Raw genomic sequence first — 18,879 nt, 5'->3', positions numbered from 1 at the left:
CGGCCTAGTGTAAAGTCTTACTAAAAGAATATATCACTTCGTTATAAAAAAACAACCTTTGTTCCAACACTTCCATAGTTTTTTTGTTTTTTTGGTCATGTTTTCTGCCAGAATGTATTGACATACATACTTATAATATTGTAGTACCTAATTTTACCGCAACGCTGCAGTTCGCAGCCAATAATTGTACATGTATTATCGAAGTGTCCCGATATTAAGGGACGGACCATTTATGAAACCGCCTCCGAAACTTCTAAGAAAAAAATAATTATGCTTCAGGTTGTTGCCCCCCAAAATAAAAAGAATTGCCTGCCACAAAAATGACATTGTTGCAGTTTGTTTTACTTTAAAATTAGTCTCACCCACAACCCCGAATATCCAATTGTCTGTCCCTTATTCCTGACAGTGTGTCTAAACCTACATGCAGAAAACACACACATTTATAACCTCGTGGAATGGAATTAGAAGACGTGTTCACGAGGACCACTACCATGTAAAAAGTTCTTATCATCTCATGCCAAGAAATCACGAAGAGATGAGATGACCATTTTACGAGCGCTTCCAACGGATCCGAGTTCCATAAATGTATTTTATTGATACATTTGAACATTGGTAATCCCATTTGAATAGGGAATTAGAGGAAGGGGTGAAAGATTTTGCACTACTTGAGAGTTGAAATAGAAAATTGAATTTCATCATTCAGAAAATGACAGTTGTTCATCGTGCGATACATTTGTGTGTTATTTGTAAGATAACCAAGTATGTATTAAAAACCTGTAAGTAAACCTCATACTTATTCTTTGGGGCTCAATGTGAAACAATATTGAACATGATTATACAAGTAATACCAAACGTGATAAACAAATAAATACTAAACTTTGATAAACAAGTAAAAAATTGGCCAAGATCTATGTTTAGGGGGAAAACGTTACACGCGGTTGTGATCGATGTCAAACCAAGCATTCGTATACTATATTCATATTAATATTAATAAACATGATATTTGATCACAGTTGATCCGCGGAATAAATATGAACCCACTTAAAGAAGATAAATCATATACCCTATAATATATATTTTCCGGATTTTAATCTTTTCAACGTCACACTGGTTACTTCCGGCAAAAACACATGGTAGAATTTGGTTGGAGATGATATGACAGCAGTGTAAACAGCGTTGTTTAACGGTACCTAACAGCTTAAAACTTTGATACCATGCCTAAGAAAAAGACAGGAGCAAGGAAAAAGGCCGAAAAACAGAAGGAGAGACAGAGGGGTATAAGAAATGCCCAGTTCGAAAGACCGTTGGCAGATAGGCCATGTAATCAGTTAATGGTAAGAGTTAAGAGCAGTTGAAGACACAGATACGTGGCCAATAACTGACCGTCGTTTTGTTCCCGATAGATGCGTTCATAGAGCTTGTTGTCAGGTCATTCTGTTCACTAAAGACCAAATCCAGTAACTAGTTTGTTGTCAAATCATTCTTTTCGCTAAAGACCAAATACAGTAACGAGCTTCTTGTCATGTTTCTTTAAAATTGAGTAAATGACTTATCCAGTGTTTCTGGCACAATAATGTCTTTTTCTTTCAAAGTTTCCGTGAAATGTGAACAAGCCAAAAGCCCTGAGATGGTCCTATAGATTCAGCTCACCCCAAATCAGGACAGGAGACAAAGTCCGACTAGGAAAACATACCCCAAGAAGGAAACGAATGGTGGCTATTAGTCGGTAGTTGTTTGGATACAAATGTATATGACCAGTCAAGAATAGAAAACATCATTGAACAAAATTGCCACATTTGACTCTCGGGTACACACGTTAAGATACTGTGAGAACAGTAAAGATACACGGAAACCAGTTTTCAAAATTCTTTCCCTCCAGAAATTGTTCAAAATATATGTGTTCAATTCATACGCTGTCAGGAAATTATCCAATAGCCGGCATAATTTCCCCTGATGTTTTCATGGCGATATATGCCTTACTTGAAAACAGGCCCTGATATCTCAGATATCACATATGTTGCATCTGAAATATCACCACACTATTGGGGCATCGCTGATTGGTTACTCACCCGAATGAAGGGGGGTTGGTGATGACTGGGTCACCCTCACCCTCTACATTGTTACAACATCAAACAAAGGACAAATAGCAACATTTTAATTGCATCTGTTGTAGTAATACAATGTAGAACAATGTTGACACAAAGAGGCACCCACATTCTGTGATCTGATTAAAATGTTTTGGCCCTTCAATTTCCAACATTTTGAAATGATAAAATAGATTCTGTGGCAGAAAGATTTTGTGCAGATGTGCCCTTTTCACTGAGTTGCGTGCTTGTCAGCCATTGGATAAAACAGTTACGTAACTGACCCTCAACAGTGTGTACAAAATATCAGCGAGCTATTGCACGACTTAGGGGCTCTGCCCCCTCGTGTCATCATGTTGTGTTTGTTTGTTTATTGTTTAATGCCACACTCAGCAGTATTCCAGCTATAGGATGGTGGTCTGTAAATAATCAAGCCTGGACCAGACAATCCATGATTGAAATCATGAACAAGAACTCACACATTTGGGATACAATCACATGCATCAACCAAGTCAGCAAGCCTGACCACACAATGCCGTCAGTCCTGACCATGATGAATTTTAAAATGTTATTATTTAGGATATATTTTTTCATATGCAGGGTTTGTGCATGAAATTGTATGTTTACACCATCCTAATATGTGTCCCCGGAAGTCTGATGTGGCAATTGCTTTCAGTGAAGTTTGTATTTCTAGGATGGTAATAGATACATGTATCCAAACAACTACCTGCAAATTGTGGCTGTTTGACTCCTGTAGAGGGCGCAGATTATTTGCCATAGTTTGATGATTCATGGGTCACTTCACACTCCTACGTGATAGATGTTTCTTAATTGGACAGTCTAATGATATGGGGGTGAGCTGACCCTGTCAAGTCAGGATCCTGCAGGGTCTTGTCTTGTCTGTTGACCCCCTCACAGCTCTCTAGGCTAGAAATGATACCTGTTAATTTCAATCAATTGTCACTTAAACCCAGAATGTGTTTTTCAGGAATGTGACCACTGCAAAAGGTAAGTCAACTGATGTTTTTTATTATGTAAGGTAAACACTGCTGAATTCATGTACGTTTTTTTCACCTAGTCACATAATACAATACCTAATAGATCAGTACAAATTATGTGTGTGGGGGGTGGTTGGGGTAGGGGCAGGGGCAGGGGTAGGGGTAGGGGTAGGGGCAGGGGTAGGGACAAGGGCAGGGGCAGGGGCAGGGGTAGGGGTAGGGGCAGGAGTAGTTGCAGGAGTAGTTGCAGGGGCTGGGGCAGGGGTAGGGGCAGGGGTAGGGGTGGGGGCGGGGGCAGGGGCAGGGGTAGTGGTGGGTATACCTGCATCATGCTATGCTGTCAGTATGTAAACATGGAGTGCGTCGAAAACTATGTAAACACGGTTATTCACTTCAATAATGATGATTGTTTGGTGTGATGTTTCTGAGTAGCATCGCTATACCCTTATTTCAATCAATTCTGAGATAAAACAGTGACAGATATATCCTTCATAGTGGTCAGTCGTTTTAGAGCTTGCATGAAACTTAAAAGTAAAAACTGATACTTCTAATGTTCACAGGAGTCAGAAGTCGAGGGCTTTCTGTTACTTCTGTGGCTCACTTCAGAGGTTGCCTGTATGCGGAGCGTGTGGTGAGTAGATAGATGTCTATCTGTATACAGAAAGTTTTGTTGGCCACAGTGGCATGTGATGATTGAATATCAAATCAGGGTATTATAGCAGGGTTGTGGAAACATCAAAATTGTGAACTTGCCCCGGACAAGTAAACATGAAAACTTATCGTGTCCAGATTATTGACCCAAATGGTGTTTTTGATGAAAAAATTGAACACTTACTGCCCATGTTTTCGGTTTAAACTTTATGAATCAGTTTTCATATCTGTCTGGCTATTCCCACCCCTAAATTTTCCGTTTCCTGGTTGTAATCAATGGAAACCCTATGTTATGAGCAAACGTTGCGTAATTGGCTGTCTGGTACTCTGACGATCCAATCAGCGAGCATGCCCTAAAGTGGGATTGAAATCAGGACAAGGAAGTAGACAATACACTGCTGTCAGTTGTATTGGTCATACTCGAGCTATTTACACTTTTTCAAACAATGTTTAGTCCAAGGTAGAACTAAACTAAAAAGCTTTACTAGCCTGGGTAAAGATATCATGACCTTCTAATTGTGAAACTGGGGAAATTTGTACTAACCTGCAGGAATTTGTACCAGCCTGCAGGAATTTGTACTAGCCTGCTGGAATTTGTACTAGCCTGCAGGAATTTGTACTAGCCTGCAGGAACTTGTACTAGCCTGCAGGAACTTGTACTAGCCTGCTGGAATTTGTACTAGCCTGCAGGAACTTGTACTAGCCTGCAGGAACTTGTACTAGCCTGCTGGAATTTGTACTAGCCTGCTGGAATTTGTACTAGCCTGCTGGAACTTGTACTAGCCTGCAGGAACTTGTACTAGCCTGCAGGAACTTGTACTAGCCTGCTGGAACTTGTACTAGCCTGCAGGAACTTGTACTAGCCTGCATGAACTTGTACTAGCCTGCAGGAACTTGTACTAGCCTGCAGGAGAACTTGTACTAGCCTGCTGGAATTTGTACTAGCCTGCTGGAACTTGTACTAGCCTGCAGGAACTTGTACTAGCCTGCTGGAACTTGTACTAGCCTGCAGGAACTTGTACTAGCCTGCAGGAATTTGTACTAGCCTGCTGGAACTTGTACTAGCCTGCTGGAACTTGTACTAGCCTGCAGGAATTTGTACTAGCCTGCTGGAACTTGTACTAGCCTGCTGGAACTTGTACTAGCCTGCAGGAATTTGTACTAGCCTGCTGGAACTTGTACTAGCCTGCTGGAACTTGTACTAGCCTGCAGGAACCTGTACTAGCCTGCTGGAATTTGTACTAGCCTGCTGGAACTTGTACTAGCCTGCAGGAACTTGTACTAGCCTGCAGGAACTTGTACTAGACTACTGCAGGAACTTGTACTAGCCTGCTGGAACTTGTACTAGCCTGCAGGAACTTGTACTAGCCTGCAGGAACTTGTACTAGCCTGCTGGAACTTGTACTAGCCTGCAGGAACTTGTACTAGACTGCAGGAACTTGTACTAGCCTGCAGGAACTTGTACTAGCCTGCAGGAACTTGTACTAGCACGGGGTAGTGGGCTACTGTTAAGTTCTAACAACAAGGACCATCTATGAATGTCTTCTGGTATGACATGGCTGCCCCTTGTGAGATAAGGTGTATGTTATTTCCAGGGAAGACCAAGTGTATGATGAAGTCGAGTGACTGTGTGATCAAGCATGCTGGCACGTACACCACAGGGATGGCCATGGTGGTGAGTTGACTGACGAAATTCTCATCAAATGCAGGAATGAATCGGAACATATTTATTTTACATTAGGATTTAAGATTTTGTTATGATCTTTCCCACAGTGATATTAGAATGTAGCCTGTGACTTTTCACGAGTCCAAGTTTGAGTCTATTACTAATGTTGAAACTTATCTTAGCTCACACTATGCATTTCTTCCTTCTTCGATCCTGGGGTGGCAACTTCCTAGAACAAGTTTTTTGCTTCAAACAACACTTAACATGTGCTTAAGACCAACACATCCTATACATTCTGTGCATGACGACCCTATGCCCTGCCTTTCATTCTTTTTCTCATCGTGGGGACGTGTTTTGAGCTGTAGCTGTACCTTTTTTTATCCCCCCGGCAAATAATGCGGGGGGATATAGCGATCAGCCAGTCTGTCTGTCCGTCAGTCTGTTCGTCTGTCCGTCTGTAATCATTTTCTTTTCCGGGGCAGAATTAAAAAACCATTCAGTGTATTTGATCGAAACTTGGCAAATCTATCAGGCACATACTGAAGTGGTGCCTTTTGATATTTTGGGATTTTTCTAATTTTTATTTTTTAAAATTTTTATGGAATGAAGTTGGACATAGACTCAATTATGGGTTGGGGTTCGTTTCTGGGGCAGAATTCGAAAACCATTCAGTGTATTTGATCGAAACTTGGCAAAGCTGTCAGGCACATACTGAAGTGGTGCCTTTTGATATTTTCTTTTTTTTACGAACTTTTATTTTTTACAATTTTTATGGAAAGAAGTTGGACCTAGACTCCGTTGGGGAACGGGTTCGTTTCCGGGCCAGAATTCGAAAACCATTCAGTGGGTAAACAATGTATGCTTCTAAAAGAACATTCAACTGTTGACTCATTACATACAGAATTGCACATTTACTAGTGGTTACTTTACAGACAGCTGCCGGGGGGATATGTCATCTTTCTGATGACTCTTGTTCAAATCTTCCTCTGACCTATGCAGCGTATTAGACAGTTCACTGGAGAAACTGTAATCATACATTTTCGACAGTAGATCCTCATTCCATATGTTGTGACTGTCATGGCCAGTGCAAGTTGTCTAACAGATGCTCTCAGTGTAAACAGCTCTCCGAGAAAGCATTTTGCAGCTATATTTGCAATTGTCAGAACTGAGGCAGAGGCCAGTGATCAAAGTCTTTATAAAAATATACAGAGCATGGCCCATTCGCTACTAAGAAACCTAAACGAGTTACTCCAGCAGCAGCACGAACCAACCAAAAGATCTGCCATCACATGGTTATCTGTGGAGAAAAATACAGCCTCCGAGGATATTCCAGCCCAGACTATGACCACACCCGGTACACATGCGACTGACAGCGACCAGGTTAATACTTCCCTGCCAGCCACGGATGGTCGTCCAGTACCAGTGCCCAGACTTCATCCCCTGTACCCAACCAGGATGGGGAAGCCGATTCCTCACAGGATTTAGTTCTTGTAGAGCCCGAGATATCACAAGCCCAACCACTGCATCAACACCACCAATTGCTGAGTATCTCTAGCACCTGCGTTCTGCAAGGAAGCTGACATTGGCTGACATCAAGCAGCAATTGAGTCAGTTATTGCCACTGCTATGGCTTCTAAGATCTCCACGGTAGCAGAATTGCAAGCTCTCATTCAATCTTACAAACTTGCGGGTCAATCAACTCAATTTCGATCACCTCCTTGGGATCTTACGCCATTTATCTTCTGAGATTTTTGAACCTATAGAAGATAAAGATTTTGAACATGTCACCCTCAAGACCGTATTTTACTAGCACTAGCATCAGGGCATGCATTAGTGGTTCACGCTCTTGATGTCTACAGGGTCCAACTGCATCGCCAAGACCCAGCTTCCTGGACAACTAGATCGTTTAAGCGTATGTTAACATGGTTAGTCATGCCAAAGGCCTGGTTCGTTTTCCCCAACGTGTGAAGCCCTTTTCTGGAGTCCCCTGCTGTGATATTGCTTGAATATTGCTGAAAGTGGTGTTATACTTAACTCATTCATACACTGTTCGGTCTAGTAAGCTCAGCTAACGAAGTGGCCGTATTTATTTATTAAAATCAACTGAAAATGGTACTACAAGCAATGTTTACTTTTCGAACAGACTGTTAGAATGGTACTTAAGTGAACTTCATTAGATTCATAAACCATAGTATGTTGTGAGATAAGTTTATCGTTTCTGTGTTTCTTCATTGCAGGGTGCAATCTGTGATTTCTGTGAGACGTGGATCTGCCACGGTCGGAAGTGTCTACAGACTCACGCCTGTATCTGCCCCCTCACAGAAGCAGACTGTATAGAGTGTAGGAGAGGCGTCTATGATCATGGTAAGGCTGCAGATCGTTCTCTGTTCAAAATAAGGCCTTTTAGTCCAATTTGATTTGTCGTCACTTAGACAATTTCTCTAAAGGAGCATACATCATCCAAGACCCGTGAAGATCCGGGATAGAATAGGTCTTCAGCAATCCATGCTTGCCGTAATAAGGTGACTATGCTTGTCATTAAAGGCAACTAACGGGATGGAGTGGTCAGGCTCGCTGACTTGGTTGAAGCATGTCATCGATCCCAATTGCATGGATCGATGCTCATAATATCAGTCACTGGATTGTCTGGTCCAGACTGCTGAGTGCTGCGTAAAACAATTTAGAATCCTCCACAGTGATAAGCTGATTTATTACTTGCCCGTGAAGAGATCACCCGTTTAATAAACATACAGCTTTATTACAAATTATGTAATACCAAAACGCGTGCTTATGTACTCTCAACATATTGAAAGCTCTCAACATCCCTTGGCGTATTCAACGACATTGTGTGTGGAGATGATAGATCACTGGGAGGAGCTTATGCACACTCGATGACCCCAGCAACCTTGTTGCTAGGCTGACGTCACATGGCATTGTTTCGCCGATGGATCATGCAACAAAATTCAACAAATTACGTCATTGGGTATTGTGACGTGATTGTAAACTTTGAGGTGCAAGGCCCCGTTCCACAAGGCGATCGTACTCTAGCGCAACGACAGTCGTTAGTCTAAGTTAAATTATGTGAGTTGTGATAGCCTTAGCACTACGATAATTTTGTGGGACGAACGCCTGAATTCTAAAGCTGGACCATTGTATGATATTAAATTCATACGTTTCAACTTTTGACGTGTTTGAAGTATTATTCTGTTAAACTCAATTGGATTATGCCATGGATCGTGTAGGTGTCAGCCTATTTACACTCAACAGTATAATTCTAAAAACATTATAAATGACAAGTAATAAATAAAATACTAAACTCGCTCCGGTGTAAAACCAATTTTATGAAACTCGTGAACTATTCACTCGTTTCATAAAATTGGTATTACACGGGAGCTCGTTTAGTATTCTATATTAGTACAGATGATGGTTGGTTGGTTATTTTGTTGTCAGTATGGGTGAGCAAAGCATGCGGGGCAGCATATCTGTGTTCCTTATTGCAAAAAAAAAATGATTCAAAATTTACATCTAACATTTGGGACAGAAAATGTCTTTAGCTCACCTGAAAGTGAACTTATGTCATGGTGCATTGACCATCTGGACCCACTTGCACAAAGCGATCTTAGCGCTAAGATGATCGTAACTCCCATACTTTAACATAGGCTTACAATAGTTAAGATCGCTTTGTGCAAGTGGGCCCTGGTTGCCTGTCTGTATGTGTCCATTGGTAAGAGCATTTCCTCTGAGTCCTAACTTTGTATGCATGATTCCAGCTATTGCGTCTCTAAAACTTGCTCACAGAAATCTGATCCGAGGTAAACATGTTAAGTGTGGATGCCATTATTTCTTCATAGTTCAGGTGAGCTTCAGAGGCTCTCTGTTTCCCCCATGTGGTGAATTATGTTGGATAAATCTCTTGTTCAAGGCATGTTAGATGTAACACAAGTGTTTTTGTTGAGGAGAAACATAAGAATACTTGGTTGGTTTGTACCAGCACAACTCGTGTCCATGTGACCAACTACACTGTGGCGCATCCTTCTCCGGAACCATGCCTACAGTGTTGCTATCAGGCGATACCTGGTGTGCTGTGAACCCCATTTATCCCATCACAGATGCCATTGGAATATTACTCTTTCTTTTCATTTGTCCGCTAAAATGATCTGCCTTCAGTTGCCGTTTAGTAAATGGTAAAACATTTAGATTTAGGAAATGTAACTAGTTGTTACTGCATTTTACTTGTCTTGGACCTGGAAACTTTTGTTTATTTTGAACCCTGTTGGGGGAATTTGTCCAGTGATCTAGGGTTCTGTAATCTGTTTTGCAGAGTTATGTCCCTTAAGCATGCAAGGATCTGCTGATCATTGGTCTACCCCGATTATGATTCTTGGTATATCAGCATATCCATGCTTGTATGCTAATAAGGTCTCTTCATGTTGAAAAATAGTTAATTACACTGCAATGTGTATGTCTGAGCTACAGTCAAGTTTCTCCAAGGTGATTACAGGCTAGAATTGGTGGTTGAATGCTTGTCAGCGTACCTTGATGGCATGGGATTGCTCTTGATATCAACCTATGGTTTGTCTAGCCCAGCCTCAGATTATTTACAATGAATATGGATTCTGAGTTACATGTGAACAAATAGAATATGTGAGAAGACTGCCCAAGGAATACCAATTCAGTGCAATCATGACCATTCTTATAGGATTCTGTTTAAATGTTTTCTTTGAATATTTCAGGTGGTCGAATATTTAGGTGTTCATTCTGTCACAATTTCCTGTGTGAGGATGACCAATTTGAACACCAGGCTAGCTGCCAAACCCTGGAGTCCGAAAACTATAAATGTAAGCCATGTTTACAGCATTCAAAACCATGTTTGCTAGTGGTGGGACGATACTCCGATGCATCAGTGGATCGCAGTATTCTACTTCCCGATACAAGTATCGATCTTAGTGCACACTAAGTACAAACTATCAATTCATACCTAAAATGTTTTCTATAATGGCTGTTACACCAAACACTAATTAGTTGTGTAAAAGTAAATATTTTCTTCCGTTGCGCCGTACTTAACAGTGCCAGCTGTAAATCGTCAGTGTGCCAGGTGTTTGACTATCCTGTCTATGAAAAAGATGGCTTACACACCACAGAAAAGAGCACTTACAAGTATCGTGATACGTATGGGATCGCACAGTTTGTGTATCGTCCCAGGCGTAATGTTTACTTCACCAGACAGGGTTTGACTGAAGATCCTGTACGCATTCAAAAAAGAATGGATGCAAATAATATCCACAGCGGATGAAACTATGTATGAATATTGGAATGAGAGGGATTTTGTTGTTGAAGCATGTATAATTAATTATCTGATGTTTCTATTGAGAAATACAATCAATGTTTGGACAGACCATGTCCGATGTTCTTCACTCTAGCAAGGAAATGCCCATCTGTAACAAGCTTATGGCGTCACACACACTTCATTTCATGGCACAGTAGTAGTCCTGGGACCCTCAAGGTGTATTACCAAAGGTCGCCAGGAGTCACCAATGTATACACCAGGGTATCCTAGAGATCCGAGGTAGAATAGGTCTTCAGCAACCCATGCTAGCCGTAAAAAGCATTATGCTTGTCGTAAGAGGCGACTAAGAGGATCGAGTGGTCAGGCTCGCTAACTTGGTTGATGCATATCGTCATATCCCAATTGCATGGATCGATGATCATAGCATCAATCACTAGATTGTCTGGTCTATTTACAGACCACCGTCATATAGCTTGAATATTCCTGAGTGCGTGTTAAACAAACTAGCAAACATACAAACAAATATACCAGTTCGTTATTATCCTGAATAAGGATCTATACCAAAACGTTGCTATTACATTATAATAAAGAAATTGTTATCCATAAATTTTGTCTTCTTTACCATGGGTAATGATTGTGGCAAATATGATATATGGATTTTTTGGAGACCATTCTTTGTGTTTTTGACCGAAATGTGACCACCATACTGCTGACAGCTATGTTTGTGATGTGATGAGAGTTTTAAGTAATGTAATTTTAAAGTTTGTTAATTTGACAGTTCCCTTTCTCATCTTTCTCATGGGTTCTTCTTGCAGGTCTTTCTTGTAACAAGCTGGGCCAGTTTTCCTGTTTACGGTGTAAGGTAAGAGGTCACCGTTAGACTTCAGGCATGTTGTTACACTGTTGGTGTCAGTTACTCCGACTCTGAAAAAGATAGTATGTCCAGTTTGGGCCCCACCTTGTTTCAAAACAATGACAGGGCGGTGGGGTAGCCTAGTGGCTGAAGCGTTTGTTCGTCATGCTAAAGGTCCAGTTTGCTTTCCCACATGGTACAATGTGTTAAATCCATTTCTTGTGTCCCCGGCCATGAGTATTGCTAAAAGCAGTGTAAAAGCATACTCACTCAAAAGACACAATTCATGTCACCCACTGATGATGAGATATTGATCACTTTCCTACAAGATGTATGACTGTTAACTAGTGTTTTGATGTTGGTTCTTCCAGACTTGCTACTGTGATGACCATGTGAGAAGGAAAGGCTTCAAGTACCCCAAGGGTCAGGCCATACCCTGCCCCAAGTGTGGCTACGAGACCGCGGAAACCAAGGAGCTGTGCATGTCCAGTGAGTATGGGGACACAGGGCTGTGGCCTCATGTGCAACATGTGCTTGGCTGAGTAACGCTCCCTTGCTGACTATTGTGATATGCAGCATAGTGAAATAGACTGTTGATATGCAACAGACCCTGTGAAGATCCGGGTTAGAATATGTCTTCAGCAACCAATGCTTGCTGTAATAGGCGACTATGCTTGTTGGATGGTCAGGCTCGCTGACTTGGTTGATGCATGTCATCGTATACCAAATGCATAGATTGATGCTCATGATGTCAATCACTGGATTGTCTGGTCCAGACTCAATTTTCTACAGACTGCCGTCGTATACCTGGAATATTGCTGAGCGCGGTTTTTAAACAACAACAAACAAACAAAACGATGCTCATGTTGTCAATCACTGAATTGTCTGGTTCAGACATTCAAACAAACAAAACACATTTGCAGCATATCAAGATCAGACTATTGTGATATGCAGCATATTGACATCCAACTATTGAAATACAGCATATCAAGATCAGACTATTGTGATATGCAGCATATTGACATCAACTATTGATATGCAGCATATCAAGATCAGACTATAGTGATATGCAGCAAATCAACATCCAACTATTGATATGCAGCATATCAAGATCAGACTATTGTGATATGCAGCATATTGACATCAACTATTGATATGCAGCATATAGACATCCAACTATTGATATGCAGCATGTCAAGATCAGACTTTTGGGATATGCAGCATATTGACATCGACTATTGATATGCAGCATAGTGAGATCCGACTTTTACGATATGTAGCCTTAGTGTGTTGTCCCAGCTCTAAGCCTACCTGGATTACACCAAAGTGGTAATACTGATATAGCTAGACAATAAGGGAAGATGTCAAGTAATTCACTCACTCACTCACTCATACTATCAAATACGTCTTTGACTGAGCAGCATTCAGTAGTACCACAACATACGTTTGTGTTGCAGCGCGTCGCTATGTGTACGGCCGGCAGCAGGAAGATGATGGAGATGGGGGCTACGGTGGCTATGGGGCCTCAGGGTTCTCCTTTGGTGGCTACGGCATCAGCAGTTCGGGGGGGTACGACCAAGACGATGATGATGGTAGGTGCAGGGGAACTAGGGCACATGAACTGATGCTATGCAACATTAGAAACACTTTGGTCTGAGGTACAAACTAATAGTAGGATGGTGCAGCATGTGCTGTTGTAGAAGGTGCCATCTCACATATAACTGGCAGCATATGCTAGTTTCCCATACAGAAAAAGAGAACTCTAAAATGTTTTATGAGGTCTTGTCTTTAGGTAGTTTAATAGTTTCGGTGTTGGCTTATCAAATTCAAGACAGGTTCAATTCAGCAAAGGGCATAAAATATTTATGTAAAATAGAAATAATTTCTTTTTGACAATAGGACAAAATTGTTCAAGAAGGTAGAATTGTGAACTCATTTCCAGGAAACTTTGAGACCTGATTTGATTTGTGATTTGCCCTTTTTTTCTTTGCTAGGTGATAATAAACTATGTCTTCCCCCCTCCCCAACACCCCCATGATGGTAGGGTTTGTTTCTGGGCCATAACTTGAAAACCGTTTCAACGATACTTGCCATGTGTATTGTCATCAGCTTAACTGGTGCCTTTTGGTAGTTTGACAATTTCAAATTAGTCTCAAACAACTCTTGTCTTTGTTTCTGAGCCATAACTATCAGACTAATGAATACTTTTGCATTAAACTATACATATGCAATGACCACATGCTCAACCAGATCAGAATTTTGTCAGTTTTTAATTCATTTAATTTCTTGTGTTTCAAATGAAACAATTTGGAAATTCTTATCAAGTTTTTCAACTATGCATAAAGCTACTGATTATTCATTATGGGAACATCTACCCGCACAATACAATCTGTCATCCAAACTGCTGTTACACGTTCAATAGTAGTCTGTCTTACAGACCCTGATACAAATATATATCAAATACAGCCCATGCAAGTCTATAATGTTTGGCAAGTCTAGATCACTGCAGTATCTGAAAATGAAGAGTCACTGGGCTCCTTTTTATTATATTTTTATTAAGATAACTGAACAACTGTTTTTTTCTGTATATGTTCATTTCAGAGACTAGATGTTAGCCTAGTTCAATAGTGTTATCTGCCATAAAGAGTCAACGTGGCATCAACTCTCATACTGCTTCATAAATGCATTATCAAAAATCTGTACTTGTATTTTTATGCTGTTATTCCTTTTTTATTTGTAAACATTTATGTAACAACGTTAACTAATGTATCAATAAAGAGGATGGGGGAGACATGTTTTTATCAGTAAACACACATTCTAATTTCATTTATATTAAGATGAGACTAAAGGAATAAGTGTATATTTCAAGAGTGATTTAACTAAACTAAAATGAAATATACATGAGTTATAACACTGTTCTTGTTTGACATTACAATGATCAGGGACCTGTTCCACGAAGTGATCTTAGACGATCGACACTCCCATGCTGTAACATAGATGTAAGGCAGTCAAAGCACCATGATTGCTTTGTTGAACGGGGCTTAAATATTCCTTTCAACTTCAGACTTATCAACTGATATCATGTTTTTATGTTAATGAAATGCTTTGAACAAGCATCTGAACAATTACTTCTAATGCTTGGTAGATGATGAAGACTATGAAGACGACGATGATGACGAAGATGATGATGATGATGAGGAAGATGAAGACGAAGATGATGAGAAAGTTGCCAAGGGTATTGAAAAGCTAAATGTCAAAGAATGAACTGTCAGTCATAGTGACAGGACTGACAACATCACTCAACACCCAGAAACCATTATTTTACCAAAGTTTGGAAGTGAATGAGACTTTGACTTAAACTGAAAGTCTTGCCTCAATTGGCAAAAAACGAGTGAGTGAGTGAGTATGGTTTTACGCCGCTTTTAGCAATATTCCAGCAATATCACAGCGGGGGTCACCAGAAATGGGCTTCACACATTGTACCCATGTCGGAAATCGAACCCGGGTCTTCGGTGTGACGAGCGAACGCTTGCAAAAAAGAAACATCACCGACAAACTAATGAACGAAACAGGTCGAGGTGGATACTGATTAGTGAGAAGACATTTAGCAAAGACAGATCAGCTGTGTGACTTGATTACATAGGATTCATGTAAATAACACTGTGGAATAACACTGCAATAGGAAAGAAGAATCCCAGTGATGGGGAATTCATGTTGACTGAAACATACTTAAACACTGTGATCGAGATACTATGAAGACAAAGTACAAAATAAAACATGCTTCTGAGCAAGGTGTTCATTATATTTCTCAGCCTCTGGTTATATGCCCTTCATGAAGACTAGAACAGTGATAGCAATGTCCACATGAAGAGAGAATTGAGTGTAGTGTTGGAAATAAGCTGCCTGCCTGCTGGCCAAATGCCAGTGACTTTTAAGTTGGGCTAGTAACATTTCCGTAGAGCTGGCTTGACTGTCCAGTTGAAAACCATAGTCAATACATATTTTTTTCTACGAATCAAGTCAGTTAAGGCATCATTTAATGTCATAACTGCTGTCATTTTGTATTCATTTCGCATATTAGTGGAAGTGTTTTGGGCTAGTAAAATATGACAAGGCATTGCAACATTGTTAACAAGCTCTCCCATTCTCATTAAAATCAGATCTTAGTTCTCGCTTCCGCTATACAAAGATCTGAAGACATCCCATTATGGGTCACGTCAGACCGACCTTGCGTGAACTTTGACCGACCAATGGAATGACCAATCAGAAGGCAGCTTTCTCGTGCTTTACGGCACAAATTTCAAATTGGCGACTACGCTTCGAAGCATATTTTGACAAATTCTCGATTACAAATTTGAAACCTGAACAAAATAACATTCTGGAATGACTAATAGATGGTCTAGATTGTAAGGATTCAGTCGTTAGACCCGTAACTATCGTTCGGAATACCCCATGTTAAAGTTTTCGAGATTGCATGATTAGAAATCACATTGCGACTGTCACTTTCATGATCTGGTAAGCGAGGCATTGATTGGTCGGATGAAAGGGCGTCCTGACGTGACCCCTTATTTGATGTCTTCAGATCTTTGTTTAGCGGTAGCCAGAACTAAAATCTGATTTTAAGGAGATTGCAAGCTCTCCTGGCCCGTGATCTTTGGAAACTAATACCTACACTGAATGAGTGGGTGAACAGCGGGAGCACCTGTCCATACATGAAACTTCTATGTTGGCCTGATTCAGCTTGTCTGTTTCCGCCCATCACCTTTCCTGGGCCCACTTGCACAAAATGATCTTAGCGCTACAAAAATCGTAAGTCCCATACTCTAACATGGCCCTGGTCATCTAGCCAGTCCTCTTCATTGGTTGTGATTGTATTAATCGATTGCCAACAGGAACTCTCATCTAGTGCCTCTCATATATGGGGTTTGTGGATAAGGCATGGATGGATACCAGGGTTGATGCCCGATATGGGTACAATGCGTAAAGCCCATTCTGTTTCCTTCCTACTTATAGTCGTAGCTTGAATATAAAAAAGGAGTGTAAAGCCATTTTGACTCTCCACAAGGAGACTGCTTCAAAATTGTTTAACCTGTCAAACAGAGCTAGACACGGCTACTAGTCCGTTGTCTGAGACTAGATAAAATCCAGAGGGACTACATGGACTAGTTGTTTTCTACCAAAACCTATTTTACATCCCAACTTCTCAGAAATGAGCTGCGGACTAGTTGGATTTGACCAACAGTGTCTGCCCTGACACACACGGTGAGGGTAAATAAGTCTGTTGGCAAATAAGCACACTGTTCTGAGGAACCTTTCTGATTGTGGTAGATTCATGCGAGACAAGTTACATATTTTACAAATATACCGCTCCAAGATGAGCCCAAGACACAGGAACTCATTTTTGGTCAGTAAATAAAAATATACACTTCAAAAAAAGAAACTTGACACTGAAATATAATGCGATTGTTTCAAAATAGGACACAGAAACAATAATTATGTCTCCCCCAGAATGGAGGGAGACATATTGTTTTTGGCACGGTTCCCGTCGGCGTCGGCGTCGGCGTCGGCGTCGGCGTTCCCACCGTTTCCGTACCATAACTCAGAAACCGTTTAATATTTTTTCGCGAAACTTTGTATACACATTGACCCAGCACTGAAGTCGTGCCTTTTGCTATTTAGAGATTTTTGACATTTTTATTTTTTCTCGTTTCCATGGAGATAACTTGAACATAGACTCTGAATGGGGGTAAGCTTGGTTTCCGGACCATAACTCAGAAACCGTTTAATATTTTTTCGCGAAACTTTGTATACACATTAACCCAGCACTGAAGTGGTGCCTTTTGCTATTTAGAGATTTTTGACATTTTTATTTTTTCTCGTTTCCATGGAGATAAGTTGAACATAGGCTCTGAATGGGGGTAAGCTTTGTTTCCTGACCATAACTCAGAAACCGTTTAATATTTTTTCGCGAAACTTTGCATACACATTAACCCAGCACTGAAGTGGTGCCTTTTGCTGTTACAGTTTCCATGACATCACATATGTCATTGTGTAGAAGACCTGCAGAGTCAGATACACGGGCAATTACATCACAGAGACTTTCCTTTGTGCCATATAACATTGCTACATCATTTCTGATATGTTGGGGATATTAATATATTTGTGTCCAAACTCTATTAGTACTTTAAGTGGATTTTCTACAAATACTTCAGTAACAAGAAAACTGTGCTACTTAGATGACTACACTGTCAGGTGGGTAAATGATTGAGGGATAAGTGGTGTTGATTAGACGCTGAAGTGGTGCCCATTAGTTGTTTGAAATTTCTAGGAGTTCTATTTTTGTCTCTGTTATTTAGTAATGGAGGGTGGGAATGAAGAGATGGGGTTTAACGTGAAGTAAACGAATGAATGGGGGTTAGGGGAGTGGGGGGAGACATATGTTTTTACGAGTAAAAACACTTTCTAGTTGAAACACTGTTTGAAGATCATTGTACACAATGTTCAAAACATTAATCGTGTCACCTAGACAGACACACATACACGATACAGTTAATGTCACAGGGGTACAGATAATGTCAGTATTGGTTGTGCCCACCATGTGCATCAATCACCGCTTGACACCGACGACCCATAGATGCAATCAAGTTGCTCACTCGGGGACAAATCGTGAGGAAGAACGTAAGGCTGTAGGATCAAGTCTCTGTAACGCACACCTGTCACATGCACGAGAGGCGTCCTACCACCGTGATGAATTCCGGGCCATACCATGACACTCCTGCCACCAAATGGGACAACCTGCTGCACACAGTTGGGGGCGTAATGTTCACCCCGACGTCTGTAGACACGTGCGCACCCATCAGCACGTGTGAGTAGGAAAAGGGACTCGTCAGTAAACAGTACATTTCCCCACCTTGCACGTGCAGATGGTCTCTCTGTTGGCACCAAAGCAGACGGTCCGCAAGATGACGTAGGGTCAATACATGACGTCTTCGTGCAAAAAGTCCAGCCTCCATCAGTCTGTTGCATACCGTTTGATCTGATATTCTGCGTACCCCAGGGATCTGTGTGGTTGTAGACGTGGCTGTGGTAGTGTGGTCTCGGAGGTGTCGCAGCCGGATGTATCGATCTTGTGCTTGAGTTGTCACCCTTGGTCTTCCTGACCTTGGTCTGTCGTCAACTCTGTTGGTGTTGTTGTATCGGGTCCACAGTGCGGAGATTATCTGTCTGGATACGCCAAAGTTCCTGGCCACTTCTTGCCGAGTTGCTCCAGCTTGTAATCTCCCAATTGCGTTGTTCCGTTGAGCTGCATTCAGTCTTGGCATTCTGTCACCACCTCTACT

General features: G+C 41.1%; 1 protein-coding gene across 1 annotated transcript; it reads left to right on the top strand.

Annotated features, from left to right (window-relative positions):
- The first annotated feature begins 1,113 nt into the window (after positions 1–1,113).
- Positions 1,114–15,326, top strand: LOC124114673 (zinc finger protein 330 homolog). The gene is made up of 10 exons (XM_046475352.2): positions 1,114–1,334; positions 3,073–3,092; positions 3,643–3,713; positions 5,329–5,408; positions 7,637–7,763; positions 10,133–10,237; positions 11,502–11,548; positions 11,911–12,028; positions 12,997–13,131; positions 14,685–15,326. The coding sequence occupies exons 1-10, from the start codon at positions 1,215–1,217 to the stop codon at positions 14,801–14,803; spliced, it is 942 nt and encodes a 313-aa protein (XP_046331308.2). The 5' UTR covers positions 1,114–1,214; the 3' UTR covers positions 14,804–15,326.
- The last annotated feature ends 3,553 nt before the right edge of the window (positions 15,327–18,879 follow it).

The sequence above is a fragment of the Haliotis rufescens genome, unplaced genomic scaffold (genome assembly GCF_023055435.1).
Source record: "Haliotis rufescens isolate VD_foot unplaced genomic scaffold, xgHalRufe1.0.p SCAF_7, whole genome shotgun sequence".
In the NCBI taxonomy this organism is placed as follows: domain Eukaryota; kingdom Metazoa; phylum Mollusca; class Gastropoda; order Lepetellida; family Haliotidae; genus Haliotis; species Haliotis rufescens.
The sequence above is the reverse complement of the archived record's forward strand: the minus strand, read 5'-3'. Positions and strand labels throughout refer to the sequence as shown.